Here is a 19,166-nt window from a genome sequence, read left to right as displayed (position 1 = left end):
TAAGAGGACCTCATACCTGAACCAGTAGTGGGCCAGGAGGCCCTTGTGCAGAGTGGTTAAAAAAAAGGGGGGGGGGCTCTGACCAGTTCTCAGCAATCTAGCTATGGGGGACTTACTTGTCATAACAATTGGGGTTCTTGGCGCCCAACGACCCTCAGTAGCCAAAGAGACTTCATACCCCAACCAGTAGTGGGCCAGGAGGTCCCTCTGCAGAGGTGGTTGAGAAAGGCACCTCGGATCACGTTCCAGCAATCTGGCTCCACTGTAAGCAACTCCCTCTACACCACTCTATGCAACTTTCCTCCACTTTATGTCACAATGCGCTACGACACTCTACGACACTCCACAACAATATATATTACTCCACTCTTACACTTTACTACACTCCAATGTACAACACTCTACTCCACTCTTTGCCCCTCCACTCTCCACATTTCCACTCTGCTCCACTCCACTCTACTCCCTCCACAACACTCCACTCAACTCAATGCTACTCTACCCCACTGCATGACACTCCCCTCCACTCCACCCTGCTCCACTCTTCTCCACTCTATGGGGCTTATTTACAAGCTGGCGATAAAACATTATTGCCGCTTTTGCGGCCGTTTTCAGCCGAAAAGCGACGATATTTTTATCGCCTAATTAGCAAGGCCACGCTAACGCGTGAAACCTTGCTTTAGCATCAGGATTCCTAACGCCCAGCTTTGCATCTCATGTGCATGTGTAAAGTGAATTAATTTAACCTCACATCTCTTTGTTTAGTTTAATGCATTGTTGTAGGGCTCTCAGAGAGAGGCAAGCCCTGCTCACTGTTTCTGAGCTGAAATGTCTGAAAATCAGTGCCTAATTCAGAAATATCGTCTTAAATGAATCCTCTGCAGGCACAGAAAACAGGCGCTGGGTTCTACCAAATACAGCCCCTGATTTACGTCATTGTGAAAGTTGTTTTCATTTCCCCCGTCTCTGCCTCCTTTGTATTCTAACCAGGAAAGGAAATAACTTTTCATCTGCAGTGTTTGGTTGTTATGAAACCTCTTGGTGTTTTTGGTTTAATTTTGTGAATGTAAATGGGAATTGCAGCCTGTGAGAAACATGTCGCTCAAATTTAGTTTCCTAAAGTTGTCAAATATTTATATACAGATGCGCGGCCTAGTAAATATCAGCAAAGAAATCATTTTAGAGTGAGCAAGTGTTATAAATAGGTAGGAGGAAAGACTTACGTTTTCTAATTTCATTTACTCATTTTCTGAAGGCAAGTTTGTCATGGGTGTGTGAGGTTGTCAGTTTTTGCCCATAACGTTTTATTCCATGTTTTATATTTCTGATTTATCTTTATTTACCAGCTGTCTGGAAAAAAAGGCACCCTTTAGAGAGATAGAGAGAGCAAGTGCTAAGTAAACAAAGGCACAGATAGGGAGAGTCCTGCAAGGCCTGTTTCCAAATTCAGCAGTAATGCGCCGAACTACATGCTTCAGTGAGCTCTTATCGGAGATGCTGTGTTTAGGTGGAATTTGATGTCAGCACTTTAAACATAGGCGTGCATCAGTGGTCTTTGCTGCCTTGATCTCGGCAGTAGCATCCGAACTGTTATTATAGTGAAGTATTCGGCTTCTAAAGGATGCAGTGATTGTGTGAATCAGTGAATGTGGTGCAGCCTGGCGGATTAGGGCCACATGTATCTAACAAGCAGGAAGTGGGATAAGGGAGGGAAGTAATTTAATTATATTAAATGTACAAATTATTTTTAGACCTCGGCTAGCGTCGAAGCGCATGTGCTTCTGGCTTTGCGAGGCATGCAGTATACACTTTAGTGGGGAAGCTTCGTGGAAGCTCCGCCCACTCTTTGCCCATATTTCTTATTGGTTTGTTTCCTCACTGCAGCCTTCCCATAGGTTTTATGCTTGTTAGTCCCGCCTTATGACGACCATGTCGTCATTTGTATCCTGACATGGCTACTGACCTCTTTACTTCAGGCACTATTTTGTTCCCCTCCTTCACCCCCCCAATCCGTCCTTCTCAGCCCCTCCCACCCGCACTCCCGTTCCTGCTCTTTCTTCGCGTGCGCATAGCGACTCCTCCATCCACCAAGCTCTGTCTGGTTATCCGGGGAAGGCATTCTCAGCGGCAAACTCACCCCCTCAGTCTGTCCCTCGCGGCTCCTCCAACATGCACTCCAATTCCAAAGTACTTGTCACGTTATTGAATACTTTTTTCCTATGACATAGTTGCCTTTTAAATATATGATGCGCTAAAAGCTCACCCTCGGAAATTTCGTAACTGTACATTTCAAAGAGTTTGCCACAGGAGTGTCTTTTCACGGTGCGGGGTCTGGTTAATCTTGATTACGTATCAGTGGACATGCCCCCATCATGCTCTGCTTTGGGGGAATTGGAACTCCACAGAGACACGGCATGGCGGCTAACAGAGTGAAACAGAACGGGATGTAGAGTGAGAGCTTCTCAATAATGATGTATCCTGCGCAGGGACCAATCAAGAGATTCTACTACTTCCCCAGTATATTTTCTACGCGTTTTGCTCTGTAGTTTAACCGTACTACATTTTAGATTTTTTATGTTACTTGTTGGGTACTTGTAAAATTATTGAAAACTTTTTTCTTCGTGCATATTTACCTTTAAAATATAAGAAGTGTTAAAAGCTCGGCCAGGGCAAAATTGCATAACTTCATATTTCGAAGAGTTTGCCACAGAAGTGCCTATTCATTGGGTGGGGTCTGGTTAATCTTGATTATGTTAGCTGATACATGCACTATCTCCTCTTCTGGAGCTTCTGTTTGGTTGCGACCCCAGTGTGTAGTCTCATCTGCCCCGTTCGTACACCAGAGTCTTGTCTTTTAGCACTATGCATTTTTTTTGTAGACCTGATGCTATGCATCCTGTGCCATCTCCCACTGACCCAATTGCTACTCTTCGAAGTCTTGCTCCATTAGCCTAACAGTGACCCCTCCTCCCCTTGCACATCCCTCATATACTACCGCAACTGTGCTATATGTCCACTTTTACCCTTGCTCTCTGTCTTGCCTCAGCAACATTGGCGCCCCAGACGACTCTGCTTCACTTTAGTGGCCTCTGAAAATTGACAACTGCTTGAAAACGACACAACCATGTTCTAAAACTATTTGATAACCATAAAAATCCATTATTAGTGAAGTATTTACCCCATTAGAATCCAAAAGATACCAGGTATACCAACAAATAAGTTACATTAATTAACCAATGATGAAAATATCAGCAACCTGAAACCTCTTGAATTTGGATAAATACTCATATAATGGAGATAATGTGTATAACTGGGGCACTTGCTAATAAAAGGGAGCACTTGACAAAGCCAATAGCCTGGCTTGGTGGCGCAAACACATACTTTCACAAATGCTGATTTTTACAAGTGGTACGAAAGGGGGCTTGACTGATCACGTCACTTTATCACCGTGCATGCTAACAGTTACATTACACAATACATGTTGGCATGTATACAGCGCTTTAAGTGGGCCGGGTCTTGCCGGTGATGCGGTTTTAACAAGCATTTGCAATGCAATAGGTCTCGCATTTATGTGAGTTTAAGATATTGGCATTGTAATTGACAATGCCTTTTATTTATGTTTTAAAAAACAAAAATAATACCAGGTGTGTCACGCAGTTTGGTACTTACTTTCCCTCCATGTTAAACAACAGTAGATGTTTCAGCACCCAGGCTAATGTGCTGCATAGCTAAATACATATAAGGTCCCAAAGACGATTGCATTGCAAATGCTTGTTTATTTATTAATATTTGTTTAGTTGAGATGTTATAGTGTTAAATGTCAAAAGTAATTTATTATTAATTAATTAATAATTTGTTGTTAATTAATTTACATTAATCAATTGGTAATTCAGTATGATAATTGTGTAATTAAGTTTAGGTGTGTGTTGTGGTGTTTATAGGTATTAAGGGTGGGAAGTAATTTATTTTTAATTGATGAATTAATAATAGGCTGTTAATTACATTTAATTAATTCATTGGTAATTAATTATGGTAATTGTGTAATTAATTTTAGGTGTGTTGTGGTGTTTATAGGTAAGTGTAGGAAGTAATTTATTTTTAATTGATGAATTAATAATTGGATGTTAATTAATTTTAAATAATTAATTGGTAATTGTGTAATTAATTGTAGGTGTGTGTTTTGGTGATTATAGGAGTAAAGGATGAGAAGTAATTTGTATTTAATTAAATATTATATAGTTGGTAGTTAACGTTAATTATTTGATAGGTATTTTGTGTAATTGTTTATTTTTTTCTGTTCTTTTTACTTTTAATGGGATAAGGTGTGGGTAATAAAATAAATTTTAATTACTTTATTATTATTTGTGAATAGTAATATTATTTTTTAATTTATAAAAATGTTTTAATTATGTTTTAATATTTTAGTGTTTAATTTAGGTGTGTGTTGTGGATATCATAGTGTTAGAATATTGGTGTGTAGAATGTTTATTCTTTTTTTACTAATAATATTTTTTAAATTGATTATTAATCATGTTAATTTTGAGGGAAAATGTGATAAAAAATGTTGAACTGTTTTGTTATTGGTGTGGTGTTACACGGTGGGAAATATAATAAATACATTTATGTATCAATTAATTAATTTATTTGTAAATATTTTCTAGTTTAAAAGAATTTTAGTTCTTAAATGTATATATTAGTTTATACTATATATTATTTGTAGGTTTTTATATGTAATTAACAAAATAATATTTTTTAAATTTTATGTATTTCATGTATTTCATTTTTCATTTCTAAATATTGTTTATGTTTATGATTTTTTATAATTTTCAATGTTTTTTATTTTTGTTTTAACTGTTTGAGTGTGAATAGCAATTTTTGTCTCTTCGCTATCCAACACTGTCTCTACTGTTGCACTCACTGGAGTGGAAATAGTAATTTTTACCCCTCCACTATCCATCACTTTCCCTACTGTTGCACTGATTGGAGTGGGAATAGTAATTTCTACCCCTCCACTATCCAACACTTTTCCTACTGTTGCATTCACTGGAGTTGGAATAGTGATTTTTTACACTTCCGCTATCCAACACTTTCCCTACTGTTGCACTCACTGGAATGTGAGTAGTAATTTTTACCCCTCCGTTAGCCAACACTTTCCCTACTGTTGCACTCACTGGAGTGGGAGTGGTACATGGTTCCCCTCCGCTATCCAACACTTTACCTACTGTTGCATTTACTGGCGTGGTAATAAAATTTGTTACCCCTCTGATACCCAACAGGTATTGTACTGTTGCATTCAGTGAAGTGGGGAATAGTAATTTTTACCCCTCCGCTGTCCAACATTTTCCCTACTGTTTCACTTACTGGAGTGGGAATAGTAATGTGTACCCCTCTGATATCCAACACTTTCCCTACTGTTGCGCTCACTGGAGTTGGAATAGTAATTTCTACGCCTCCGCTATCCAACACTTTTCCTACTGTTGCATTCACTGGAGTTGGAATAGTGATTTTTTACACTTCCGCTATCCAACACTTTCCCTACTGTTGCACTCACTGGAATGTGAGTAGTAATTTTTACCCCTCCGTTAGCCAACACTTTCCCTACTGTTGCACTCACTGGAGTGGGAGTGGTACATTGTTCCCCTCCGCTATCCAACACTTTACCTACTGTTGCATTTACTGGCGTGGTAATAAAATTTGTTACCCCTCTGATACCCAACAGGTATTGTACTGTTGCATTCAGTGAAGTGGGGAATAGTAATTTTTACCCCTCCGCTGTCCAACATTTTCTCTACTGTTGCACTTATTGGAGTGGGAATAGTAATGTGTACCCCTCTGCTATCCAACACTTTCCCTACTGTTGCGCTCACTGGAGTTGGAATAGTAATTTCTACGCCTCCGCTATCCAACACTTTCTCTACTGTTGCACTCACTGGAGTGGGAATAGTCATTTTTACCCCTCCGCTTTCCAACACTTTCCCTACTGTTGCACTCACTGGAGTGGGAATAATAATTTTTTCCCCTCCGCTATCCAACACTTTTCCTACTGTTGCTCTCACTGGAGTGGGAATAGTAATTTTTACCCCGCGCCTATCCAACACTTTCCCTACTGTTGCGCTGTTTGGAGTGGAAATAGTCATTACCTCTCCGCTATCTAACACTTTCCCTACTTTTGCACTCTTTGGAGTGGGAATAGTAGTTTTTACTCCTCCGCTATCCACCATTTTCCCTACTGTTGCATTCACTGGAGTTGGAATAGTAAATTAAATTATTTTTCTATCCAACCCTTTTCCTATTGTTGCACTGATTGTATTGGGAAATTTAAGTTTAAATATTTTTTTAATAGTTTAATGTTTTACATTATTAAAGAATGTTTTTTATATTCCTAAATATTGATAAATATATATTTTATTTTTATATAATTTTAAAGTTTTAAAATAAATTAAAGATCATTTTGTATTAATTATTTTAAAGAAAATATATATTGATATGTATGAATGATTATGTTTGTGTGTTTATTTGTTAAATTAAGTTTATTTGTTATAGTTTGTTAAAATATATATTAAATGTAATTTATTTTGTTAAAATGAATATGAATATTTAATATATTTAATATATATTATTTTATTTCATATATATTTAAATTGATATTTTTTACATCTATGGTTTTTACATCAATATTTTTGTTTTTACCTGTGTAGGTATGGGAGTTGATATTTTTGCATTCTATATTTTATTTCCGATATTTTTAGCATTGATGTTTTTGTCATCAATATTCTATCAGTGAACCCAAAATAAGCACTGACACCAACTGTTCATCAATGAATATACACACACACCAAGATCATCTACAAGGAAATAAAAGCATCAATAGGTTGCTGCATGGTCCACAGGTGCAAGGTGTGGGTCAATCCCAGGCCATTCCCTTGTAGTGTGTGGCATACATCCTGTAGTGTCGTCAAAGAAGGCAATACACTGCATTGGTCATTCATTGAGCTATACACATGACCTGACCCCATCAATTATGTCATGAACATGCCTCTAATGGAACATTTTAGATTATCTTACTATTATGAGTATGACTCTGTCTGTACCCCACACCCAAACTACTCTGCCCCCGCCACACACAGGGCAGTATGCCAACTTTGTGTGGCATTCATTATACTGATGGACATTTCCACTCCTGCACTGGAGCACTTGAGTAAGCAGCGCTGCGGATGGGTGGGGGGGGCGTAATGCCCATAGGCAGGGTAGGGAGGGGAATTCCTGAAAAATGGCAATCAATGTGGTGCAAAGACTGGAGTCAAAAGAGTGTTGGTGTTTGCCTTGTGGTGAAATGTCCGCAAATCACACAGAATCTGTATTTTCTTCACCAAAGTAATTTAGATTCACCCCAACCATATACTCTCCTCGCCTATGAACCTCAAACTCACTCCCACTATTTTTCCTCCGTACCTCATTCCATTCCCTTCTCCCAGACCTTGCACTTGCCTCATGTCAGTATCTTGGACTTGCAATGGCCGTGCACCCAGGACTGCTCTTTCACTGTCAGACACAAACCTATTTCCTTACTCAGTACCTTATATTTATCTCACTTATGCCCCTTTGTTACTTCAGTACCTCACAGTCACACTGACCATAAACTATCATTATCTAAGTACCTCACACTCACAATAGAGATGGTCTCTTCTTCCCTCTAAACTTCACACTCAACCCAATTGCACCTTTTTCTCACCTCAGTACCTCACCCTGGCCATGCCATTTCAAGTTTTATAAACAAAATATGAGTGCAAATGGTTTATCTTAGTGTCGCCTTCATCTAAAGCTAAGGATCCCTGGGCCAGATGTATCAAAGGGTTTTACCCATTCTGTGTCAATGGGAAAATGTGTTCATACACATGTCATCTAAACTTAAGTATCGTCTTCATCTAAACGTAAAGATCCCCCTCATCTAAACTTAAGGGTGAGTCCCCTTCATCTAAACAGAATACTATCCTTCATTTAAACTTATGGGTTCCCTTCAGCTAAAGATGAGGGTGGGAATAACTTGCACAGCTCTGTGTAGTGTAATCATGGGGAATTGCCCCAAGATTCTGCAAGATTATGCAGAATTACGCAGGTAGAGGAATTTTGGATTTAGCGCTATTTTCTTAGCACAAAAATGCCCCCTCACATCCAAAATGGACAGGTGGATGCATTTTGTGGTAAGAAATAGCGCTCAATGCATCAAACCATTAATCGCGTGTGCAGCCAGCTGCTTGTGCTCGCTAAACTTGTACCTAGGCAGGGTTTTCCCCAAACTTAACACTTAGCTCCTATTTCTTTGCGTAAAATGCTCCCTTGCGCCCAAAATGGACACAAGGATTCATTTTGCACTCAGAAACTAGCGCTAAATGCAACAGAGCACAAACAGCAGCACGAGAAGCCACTCACACTTGCTATATGTGCTCTGGTGGTAAGATTGTTCCCCACAAAATTACTCTCAATTATGCAAGCAGGCCTAATCACATTATTATCTGCAATTCCACGTCAATGAGTAACACCGAATTACCAAAATTACTCAGTTTACTCCAGTGTAATTGAAATTCTTCCCGGGCCTAATATGAACTTAAACTCCCCCTTCATCTAAACTTAAGGCCCCCCTTCATCTAAACGTAAGGGTCCTATTCATCTAAATGTAAGATTTTTCTTCACCTAAACTTAAGGGTCCCATTCATCAAAACATAAAGCCCGGGCCCCTTCACCTAAACGTGTGGGGCCCCTTCATCTAAAAGTAAGGAATGTTTTCCTTTAAATTGAAGGGTCCCCTTCGTCTAAATTTAAGGATCACCTGCATCTAAACTTAAGGGTTGTGTCCCCTTCACCTTTAAAAGTCAATTCCCATTCATCTAAAGTTAGTGGTTGAGTCCCCTAAATCCAACGTTAAGGGTCCTCTTAGAAATGGGGTTTCCTGGTGCCTAGGGTGTGCAACTCAGCAAGGCAGAACCCACTACTATAGTCAGGGCAAGTCAGTTACAAACCAGATATCCTATTCTCACCCTCTGGTAGCTTGGCACAGAACAGGCAGGCTGATCATCAGAGGCAATGTGTAAAGAGATTGTACAAGACACTCACACAGAAACACAATGAATACACCACAAAAGAGACTCCACACAGGATTGTATAAAAATATATAAATTATATTGTGTAAAAAACCGGACCAAAATGACATGAATCATAAATGTACATGCATTGCAGTTACTCAGGTAGTACTCATTTTCCCGAACCAGGCAAGACAAAAACGACATACATCATATCATTAGTGCATTTAATGCCAGTTAAGCTAGGGAAAAGCACATGAATCACAGCATCTCAAAATAAACCCACAGTGCACAGTGTGTCTGCAACCTACCGAACCTTATATTGTAATCAGGTACAAAACGTAGGGCACAGGAGCACCTGCAAGCCTACAACCTGTAATATGGTAATCCAAAGTTTTCCTAAGTCAGGTAAGTTCCTAGCAGTGGTTCCACACCACGCTCTGGAGCCTCGGTTGAGGTTTCACTCCATAGGGCCAACAATCAACAAGTACACCCAAAGCAACAAACTTACTTAGGTTGGGGCCAGAACACTGCTCCCTAAACACTGGCGAACCTGGTGCCCTTTGTGGTCACTGGGTCCCGTCCTCTTGGTGACAGACAGCAGCGCCGCCTGTGAAGGTAGTGCGGGACGACTGTGCAACTCGCCCAGGGCTCACTCACCCAGAGGCCCATCGTAGTGATTGGGCCAATCTCAGGAGATCTGCCTCATCAAGAAATATCGGCACACACGCTGGTCCGGGAGCAGGACCGGGCGGACGAACCTCGGAAGCCTGATCCACCCCTGGTCACGAGGACAACGTGTCTCTCCAAGGAAGCTACATGGGGAAATGGTTGCAGCAGCCAAGCGGCGGCGGTCCAAGCTGGCTGGTCCATATGGATGTTTAGGCAGTCCGCCACCTGCGAAGAGGGGCCCTGATGCGGCAGGCTCCCCGCGTTACACTTTAGAGCTTACGGGGTTGGCACACAGTGATCTGTCTCCCCAATTGGTCGGCCTGCAGCTGCGTCACCTCAGCTGTGCTCTTGTTGCTACGGCAATAGGTGGGGCGGCACCAACAAGGCACACCTCAGCACTACGGCATCCTTGTGGAATGCAGGGTGCTCAGCGATATCTTTGGTTATGAGGAGTGCTCAACACGTGCTCTGACCAGCGCTCATCATGCGCTGGTGTAGATTATAAGATGAGGAGTAGTGGACCCGAGCTCCTCAATTATCCCGCAGCTGCTGGACTCCCAAAAGGCCGAAGCCTATGGCAGAGGGGCTTAAATGCAATCTTTTATGGCCCTGAGATTGCAGGAACAGGAGGAAAGCCAGCAAGCCCTTGGAGAACACTTGGAGCACAAAGAGAGCAGCAAGCAGGCAGGCCAACACAAAGGTTCAGTTGCAGAGTGGCAGTCCCTCCAGCAGCCTTGCAGGCAGCAGGTCATGACAGCAAAGCAAGTAGTCCAAATAGCAGTTCCTCTTGGCAGCACAGCAGTCCTCTGGCAAAGTGCAGAATGTAGAGTAGGGGTGGGCGGAATTTGCGAAATTCACTTTCGCAAATTATCGCAAAAATGTTAAAAATCTCCGCAAACACGCGGAAATATCGCGAACATGCGGAAGTTCTTTTCCCGCCCGTTCACGGTATTTTCTGCGTGGTCGCGGCTCGCCAACTTACCCATGCGGTTGCTCGCGGCCGCGGCCATCTTGTTTTCACTTGTCTCGCGGTGCATGATCGCGCGAAGAAAGACGTGATCGCGCGACGAATGATGTTACAGCGGACGCGAACTGTTGCGAGACAGCGCAAATGGCTACCAACAATCCAACATCTCGTGGAGAACGCGACCGGATCGGGAAAACTTGTCGGCGAATGCGGGGATTCAGGTAAGGCGATCGTGCGCACGCGAGTATGTATTATTTTACAGCGCGAGCAAGCAAAAAATTTCCGGTAAAATGCGGATTGCGGAAATTTTGACATATTCGCGCTCTCCGCGGAACGCGAAAATGTCAAATTATCGCAATTTCCGTGAGCGGAACGGATTTTTTGCCCTGGCCTAATTTAGAGCCAGTAGCTTCTGGTTACAAGTGCCATGCAGTGTTTAAAACTGGAGTTCAAAGCCCATGTACTTATACTCAAAAATATCTTTGATGAAGGAGTGACTTGAAAAGAACCTTTAGAAGGTCGCAACAATACCTTTTAAGCCAGCCCTGGCTCCAGATAATCAGTAGGCAGTAAATCAGCCCTTTGTGTTAGGGCAGGGCACAACGTATACAAATGTTAAGTGCAAACCAACTCTCTCAGCCCAGGAAGACTATCAGTATGCAGATGAATGCAGATGAATCCCTGTCACACCAAGTCACACCAAGTCCTTCCTGTGTGGTGGCTGTATAGAAAGTATGCACAGAGTGTAGTTGTCACCCAACCCAGACGTGTATTGGAGACAGGCTGCAAAGCACATAGAGTCATAAGCACATAGAAATGCCCACTTTCTAAAAGTGGCATTTCTAAAATAGTAAAGTAAAATCCAACTTCACCAGTAAGTAGGTTTTATCACCACTATTCTAAACATACCAAACATGGCAATACCACTCCTTTCTGGTCAGGAATTATCACTTAAAAGTATATCAGGGAATTCCCAATGCTAGCCTATGAGAGGAGTAGGCATCACAGCAGTGAAAAACTAAATAGGCTGTTTGTCACTACCAGGACATGCCACACATAAAGGCACATGTCCTATCTTTTACTTACAAACCATCATGCCCATTGTGCTACCTAGGTCCTACCTTAGGGGTGACCTATGTGTGGCAGAGGCCTGAGAAAGGTTTGAAAGACTACTTATGTGAGTGGCACAACCAGTGCTGCAGGCCCACGACCAGCATTTAATTTACAGACCCTGGGCATATTGCTATATCTTTTGTCAATTGACTTGCATGTAAACCAAATATGCCAAACAGGTGTTAACCAATCATACCATGTTTAGGTGGAGAGCACATGCACTTTAGCACTGGTTAGCAGTAGTAAAGTGCCCAGAGTCCTAACGCCAGCAAAAAGAAGGGCAGAAAAATAGGAGAAGGAAGGAAAAGGAAAGGGCCCCTTCATGAAAACTTAAATCCTGCCTGTATCATGTTCATACACCCCAATGTAGCGCAATGTTCATTACCACGTATATACAAGAAAACAAGAATGTACTAAAATGTTATGCTCGGGTATGGATGTTATTTTAAAGTGCTTTGAAGCTTCCTGTGGCGTTGAATATGTTTGTACATTTTTGTGGCTCAAAGAGACCCTCAAGCAAGAAGGCCCAGAGTTGGACATTTGCACATTTCCTAAAGGAGCAATCTCACTTTTGTACTTGCAAGAATGCCCAGCCCATCACTGAGGAGAAGATCCTGCCGCCAGATCACTAGATACATTTACGCGGAGAGTAACACGTCTCTGGCATGGTATTAAGCTATATTTGCTTTTATTGATAGAATACACATATATATATTTACTGCGTTCATGTTTGTGTACTTTTAGCTCTGTGCTCCACCTGATCATTTTTCTGCGAGAGCCCTGGTCATTTCTCATTTGAAAAGACAAGTGTGTCTGGACTTTTGTTCTGCTGTATGTTATTTTGATTTAAAGGCAAGTTTGGACTGTGTTTCATTCTCTCCAGAGCGCTCCCGATCTCTCCAGAGCGCTCCCGATCTCTCCAGAGTGCTCCTCATCTCTCCAGCGCGCACCCGATCCAGAGCACACCCGATCTCTCAAGAGTGCACATCATCTCTCCAGAGCTCTTCCGATCTCTCCAGAGTGCATCTCATCTCTCCAGAGCTCACCCGATCTCTCCAGAGTGCACCTCATATCTCCAGAGCTCACCGATCTCTCCAGAGTGCTCCTCATCTCTCCAGCGCGCACCCGATCCAGAGCACACCCGATCTCGCAAGAGTGCACATCATCTCTCCAGAGCTCTTCCGATCTCTCCAGAGTGCATCTCATCCCTCCAGAGCTCACCCGATCTCTCCAGAGCGCATCTATCTCTCCAGAGCTCACCCGATATCGCAAGAGTACACATCATCTCTCCAGAGCTATTCCGATCTCTCCAGAGTGCATCTCATCCCTACAGAGCTCACCCGATCTCTCCAGAGCGCATCTATCTCTCCAGAGCTCACCCGATCTCTCCAGAGTGCATCTCATCCCTCCAGAGCTCACCCGATCTCTCCAGAGTGCACCTCATCTCTCCATAGCTGAGCTCACCCGATCTCTCCACCAGAGTGCACCTCATCTCTCCATAGCTCACCCGATCACTCCAGAGTGCATCTCATCCCTCCATAGCTCACCTGATCTCTCCAGAGTGCACCTCATCTCTCCAGTGTGCACCTCATCTCTCCAGAGCGCACCCGATCCAGAGCACACCCGATCTCTCCAGAGTGCATCTCATCCCTCCATAGCTCACCCGATCTCTCCAGAGTGCACATCATCTCTCCAGTGTGCACCTCATCTCTCCAGAGCGCACTCCATCTCTCCAAAGCGTACCCCGTCACTCCAGAGCACACCCAATCTCTCCAGAGTGCACATCATATCTCCCTAGTAATCCCCATCCCTCCAAAGCGCACCCGTCTCCCCAAAACGCACCCCGTCTCTCCAGAGTACACCCAATCTCTCCAGAGCGCACCCAATCTCTCCAGAGGGCACCCAATCTCTCCAGAGTATACCTCATCTCTCCAGAGTGCACCCGATCTCTCCAGAGTGCAGTGCACCGGATCTCTCCAGAGTGTACCCCATCTCTCCAGAGCGCACCCCATCTCTCCAGGGTGCACCTCATCTCTTCGGAGCACACCCGATTCTCCAGAGTGCACCCCATCTCTCCCTAGTGCACGCCATCACTCCAAAGCGCACCCCGTCTCTCCAGAGCACACCTCAAGAGTACACCCCATCACTTCTCGCTATGCCCCCAACCCACTTCTAACATGTGCAGAGCTGCAGTCAGCCCTCGCCGGCTGGTACAGGGTGCCTCTAGCACCCCCTGTACCCCGGTACTTCTCCTTTCTGTACCCCCATACCACTTCTCCCCTGTACAGAGCTGCTGTCAGCCTCGTCGGCTGGTACTTGGTGCCTCCGGTACTGCTCCGGTACTTGTACCTCCGCTACTGCTCCTCCGTGTACCCCCGCACCACTTCTCACTTGTGCAGAGCTGCGGTCAGCCCTCGCTCGGCCCCTCCTGTACCCAGTACCCCCAGTACTACTCTACGCCTATAGAGAAGTCTGTATCGGCCCTCATCTCCGTGCCCGTGTACCCCTCCCGTACCCTCTGTAGTGCTGGTGGCTGTCCCCGTGTTCTCTTCGGGGTACCCTGGGATATATAGTCCTCACTGTACCCACATAGAAGGTTGTGGTGATATTTACGTGCCAAGCATCCTATTGCCACAGTACAGCGCAACCATTAATCGTCTACGTAAAAGTCGGTGGCTGTCCTCATCTGTCGTGCTTGGTACACTGTACCCCTCCCACTGCGTCCCCTACCCCCCCCCCCCCCTTCTCCAGCGTAGAAGGTGCTGGCTGTCCTTATCTGCCGTGTGTGATACTGGCACCCGGACCCTCAGTACCTCCCGTCCGCCCCTCACCTATGTAGAAGCTGTGCCTGTCCTCAGTGCCGTGCGCGGTACCCCGTACCCCCAGTACCTCCCGCCCTCTCCTCACCTATATAGAAGTTGTGCCTGTCCTCACTGCCGCGCGCGGTACCCCGTACCCCCATACTCCCAGTCCCTCCCGCCTCTCGCCTCTGTAGAAGTTGGTGAGTGTCCTCATCTGTCGTGCATGGTACCCTGTGCCCCTCCCAGTGCGCCCCCTACCTCCTTTCTCCAGCGTAGAAGGTGCTGGCTGTCCTTATCTGCCGTGTGTTGTACTAGTAGTACCCCGGGCCCTCAGTACCTCCTGTACCGCTCTTCACCTATGTAGAAGTAGGTGGCTCTCCTTATCCACCACGCATGGTACCCCGTACCTTCCGTCCGCTCCTCCCCTATGTAGAAGTTGGAGGCTGTCCACACTACCGCGCGCGCGGTTCCCGTAACTCTCCTTGTCTATGTAGAAGTTGTGCCTGTCCTCATCAGCCGCGCGTGGTACCCTGTATCCCTGTACCTCCCGTACCTCTTCTCACCTATTGTAAAAGTTGGTGGCTGTCCTCATCTGCCCCGCGCGGTACCCTGTACCCCCAGTACCTCCCGCTCCACACCTACTTAGAAGGTGTGCCTGTCCTCAGTGCCGTGCGCAATACCCCACATCCCCGTACCTCCCGCCCCGCTCCTCACCTATGTAGAAGTTGTGCCTGTCCTCACTGCCGCGCGCGGTACCCCGTACCCCCCGCTCCTCACCTATGCAGAAGTTGTGCCTGTCCACAGTGCCGTGCGCGGAACCCCGTTCACCCGTACCTCCCGTACCTCTGCTCGCCTATGTAGAAGTTGTGCCTCTCCTCCCTGCCGCGAGCGGTACCCCGTACCGACAGTACATACCGTTCCTCACCTATGTAGAAATTGGTCACTGCCCTCATCAGCCGCACGCGGTACCCCGTACACCCGTACCTCTCTCCCGCTCCTCACCTATGAAGAAGTTGTGGCTGTCCTCATCAGCCGCGCGCGGTACCCTGTACCCCTGTACCTCCCTCCCGCTCCTCACCTAGTTAGAAGTTGTGGCTGTCCTCATCAGCCGCGCGCGGTACCCTGTACCCCTGTACCCCTGTACCTCCCTCCCGCTCCTCACCTATGTAGAAGTTGGTGGCTGTCCTCATCTGCCGGTGCTTGGAGATGACGAAGATGACCATGGAGTTGCCGATGAGTCCCACCAGCATGATGAGTGCAAAGAAGAGGGGTACCAGCCAGGCGTCGGTCAGGAAGGGGGGCGCCCCATCGTCCGTCCGATTGCCCACCCCAGACCCGTTCAGCCATGGCCCCTCCGTCCAGCTGTAGTTCTCGGCTGCTGAGTCCCACCCTTCCATGGGTGCCCGCGGTGGTATTCGGTGGGCAGGACCCCAACACCCCAGTGGACGAAAGGAGCGACAACGAGCTGGCACTGGGCACACCGGGGCCCTGCTTCCTCCTTACCAGCCCCTCCAGGGAGAACCCACCAGTTTAAGAGCAGTCACCTAGTAAACAGCTGCCTCTGAGACACTGGTGATGTCCGGAGTGGCGGCCCGTGTGCCATGCTGGCACCTTACCAGTTCATAGAATCAACAACCTTTATGTCACGTGGGTGCTGCCATGGCCCATACTCCGAGCCTCTAAATTCAGTCCGGTGCCAATGTTTACATTTATGACTATCACTGAGTGAGGGGAGGGCGCCTGGGGGCACCGGAAGGGCACTGGGGCGCGCCGGGGTCACTTGGTTGCCAGGCGGCAAAATATTCGACTCTTATCTCCCTCGCCCAGTCACTGAAATCCCGAGTTGTGCCCCTGCGCGCGGGTGCCCTCCGGGTCCGGTCTTTTACAGTGGGGTGGTTGGACCCGCGCTGTGGCTGGAGTATGGGGGTCTGGTATCTGTACCCCTGCGCGGGGGTGAGTTCAGGCTCCGGTCCTTTACGATGGGGTGTTTCGTCCTGAGGGTTGCTCGAGTTTGGGGGTCTGGTACCTGTACCCCTGCACGGGAGTGACTTCAGTGTTCGGTTCTTTACAGTGGGGTGCCGGTTGGAAACGAGGGTGCGCCTGTCAGCCTCTGTGGCTACTTCGGCGCTCCGATGGCGCGTGTCAAGGTCTTCAAACTCTAGACTGTCACTGATTGGAGGCGCTACCCCTGAGGCGCTGCGGTCCCTTCCGTGCCATGTTGGCGCTTTGCGCCTCTCACAGACTCACGATCCTGGCACTGGTAGAGCACACGGGGCACGGGTAGCAGACACAAAGGGAGTCACGTAGACGTAATATCCGGTACTCAAGCTTAAGTCAGCCCTGGCACCGGAGCGGGCAGACTGCGCGCCAACCTGGCATACTTCAAAGTACAGAAACACAAGAAGACCCTGGCACAGATGAAGCACATGGGCACACTGGCAGCTAAGTCGGCCTGCTGTAGGATACTGAAACTTAAGACACGCCTGGCACAGGACGGTGCAGGAGGCACTGGGCCTGGGCGCAATGGGAGCTAAGTTGGCATACTTGGCACACCTGAACCGCCCACAGAACCTTTCACCGGGTTTAGAGGGTGGAAGATAAACTCACTCGAGGGTACGTGGGCACATAAAGCTGTCGGCACTTGGACAGTCACATTGGAAGTAATGCCACGGCGCAGATGGCATATGGTACAGAGACTGGCACCAGGCGGGCAGTTGGGGACAGTTTGAATATTTCTGATGTGATTCTTTCACAGGTGCTCCGGTGGCAAACGTTGGCACTGTGGGGCAGTCTTCGCTGTATGGCAGCTGGTGCCAGACGGTCGATCAGGCAGCGGGGACAGGTCGCATCTGCTTCTGGCGCAGCCACGGTGGGCGCTGGGACGGTGGGCTGGTAGCTCAGCGGGTTGAGAGCAGCTAGCTGAGCGCTAAACGTGGGAGGCTGGTGCAACAAGTGCAGAGGGAGGTGCTCCGTGGGAGTGGAAGAGGGCATCAACGGGCATCAGGCAGCCGGTGCACGAATCTGATCTGATCTTGGCACAACTGCGCAAGGACGAATGCTGGTAACATGGACTCTTCCCGGAGCTGGGTGCAGGCTTCAAGGCGCTCCATGAATCCACTGACCTCAGGAAGGAGAGGAGCCAAGTCCACGCTGGAAATTCGGTTTTCTGTGCAGACGACTCTCATCCAGCTCTCCCGGATCATCTCCCCTTCTGCAGGGACACATCTCTCCCTGCCCTCCGAGGGCATCTCCTCTTGTGTGCGGATACAGCCCCTGCCCTCACCGGGCAGGGATCTGTGCCGCCCTCTCTCCAGCTCGGGTCTGCTTTGGGGTGCTGTGGGAGGGGAGTAAACACAAAGCCTCTCCCCCCCAGTTTATAAAGCTCCAGAGCTCTCTCCAAGCCACGCCCCCCGCACCCCCCGGCTTCTCCTTCAGTCACAGAGAGAGAACCTGTGGAGATCCTCATCTCTCCCCCACCCCAAACTTTCATTGACTTCTGCACCCCCTCCCCTCACCCTTGTTCAGGCCCCTCTAACCACCCTGCAGTGCTCCCCCCACCTGTTTCCCAGGGCTCGAGTCGGAGGTACACGCAGGTACACGGCGTCCCCCCACTCTTTTCACAGGTTGGACGCCGTCCCCCCTGCCAAGAAGCTGGGCCCCACAGAAATAAGCTGAACGTGCCCCGGTGTAATTTTCAGACACCGGGACACGTTCAGCACGTGACGTCATGAGGTCATTTGCATATTGTCAGTCCCCCACTTCTTTTTATAGGACTTGAGCCCTGCTGTTTGCTTATTCCTTGAATCACTCCCTGCTCCCCACCCATCGCTGGTTCTTCCTCCCGTACTTTGACACCCCCTACACTTCTCCTCTTCCTCCATCACCCCATACCCCCCTTTTCCTCTCTCTTCGCCTTTCTCCCAGACCTTCATCCTTCCATCTCTCTCTCTTTCCGTCTTCTCCACTCACCTCCGGCTCAGTCGCTCTCCCCTCTCACCGCCCTTTCCTCTCTCAACCCTTACATGTATGGCCCCCCATCTCCAGTCTGCCCCTCGCACACCTCCGCCTTCTACCCCCTCCCTCCCTCCGTCCAGTCACCATCTCCATCACCCCCACCCCCTCTCTCCCCACGCCATCCCACTCCCGTCCAACCCTCCACCCCAATATTGTCATTTTCTCTCTACTTCCGCCACCTCCTTACGAACCTGCGCGTCCTCTCTCCACCAATCTCCACCGCCGCCTTCTCTTCCTCTCTCCATCCTTTCCACCCTCACTTCGTGGTTTCCTCTCTGGCCTTTCTTCCCTCACTCCATGCCGTCTTCCCACATCTCTATCTCTTTCTCCATCCCGACACCTTCCCCCTCCAACCTAAGTTCATACCCGCCCCTCCCCGCAATTTCACCCCCATCCTTTCTCGCAATGCTCTTCTTTCTTGCACTTTCTCCATCCTTTCTTCACCTCAATTCTTCCTCTGCCCTCCCTCCTTTCTCCTCTTTGTTACGCCTCCTCTCCTCCGTCTGTAGCTAGGGGTGGGCGAGC

General features: G+C 47.2%; 1 protein-coding gene across 1 annotated transcript in view; it reads right to left on the bottom strand.

Moving 5' to 3' along the window:
• Window positions 1-17,875, bottom strand: part of LOC146835365 (G protein-coupled receptor 54-like) — a 240,338-nt gene extending 222,463 nt beyond the window's left edge. Inside the window, exon 1 of the mRNA XM_085602927.1 lies at window positions 15,790-17,875. Coding sequence (XP_085459053.1) covers window positions 15,790-16,024 — 235 coding nt within the window. The 5' untranslated portion in view covers window positions 16,025-17,875. The remainder of the gene's footprint in view (window positions 1-15,789) is intronic.
• Window positions 17,876-19,166: the final 1,291 nt, after the last annotated feature.

This window comes from Triturus cristatus, chromosome 4_2, assembly GCF_964204655.1.
Source record: "Triturus cristatus chromosome 4_2, aTriCri1.1, whole genome shotgun sequence".
In the NCBI taxonomy this organism is placed as follows: domain Eukaryota; kingdom Metazoa; phylum Chordata; class Amphibia; order Caudata; family Salamandridae; genus Triturus; species Triturus cristatus.
Note: the sequence above shows the minus strand (reverse complement) of the source record. Positions and strands in the feature narration are given on the sequence as shown.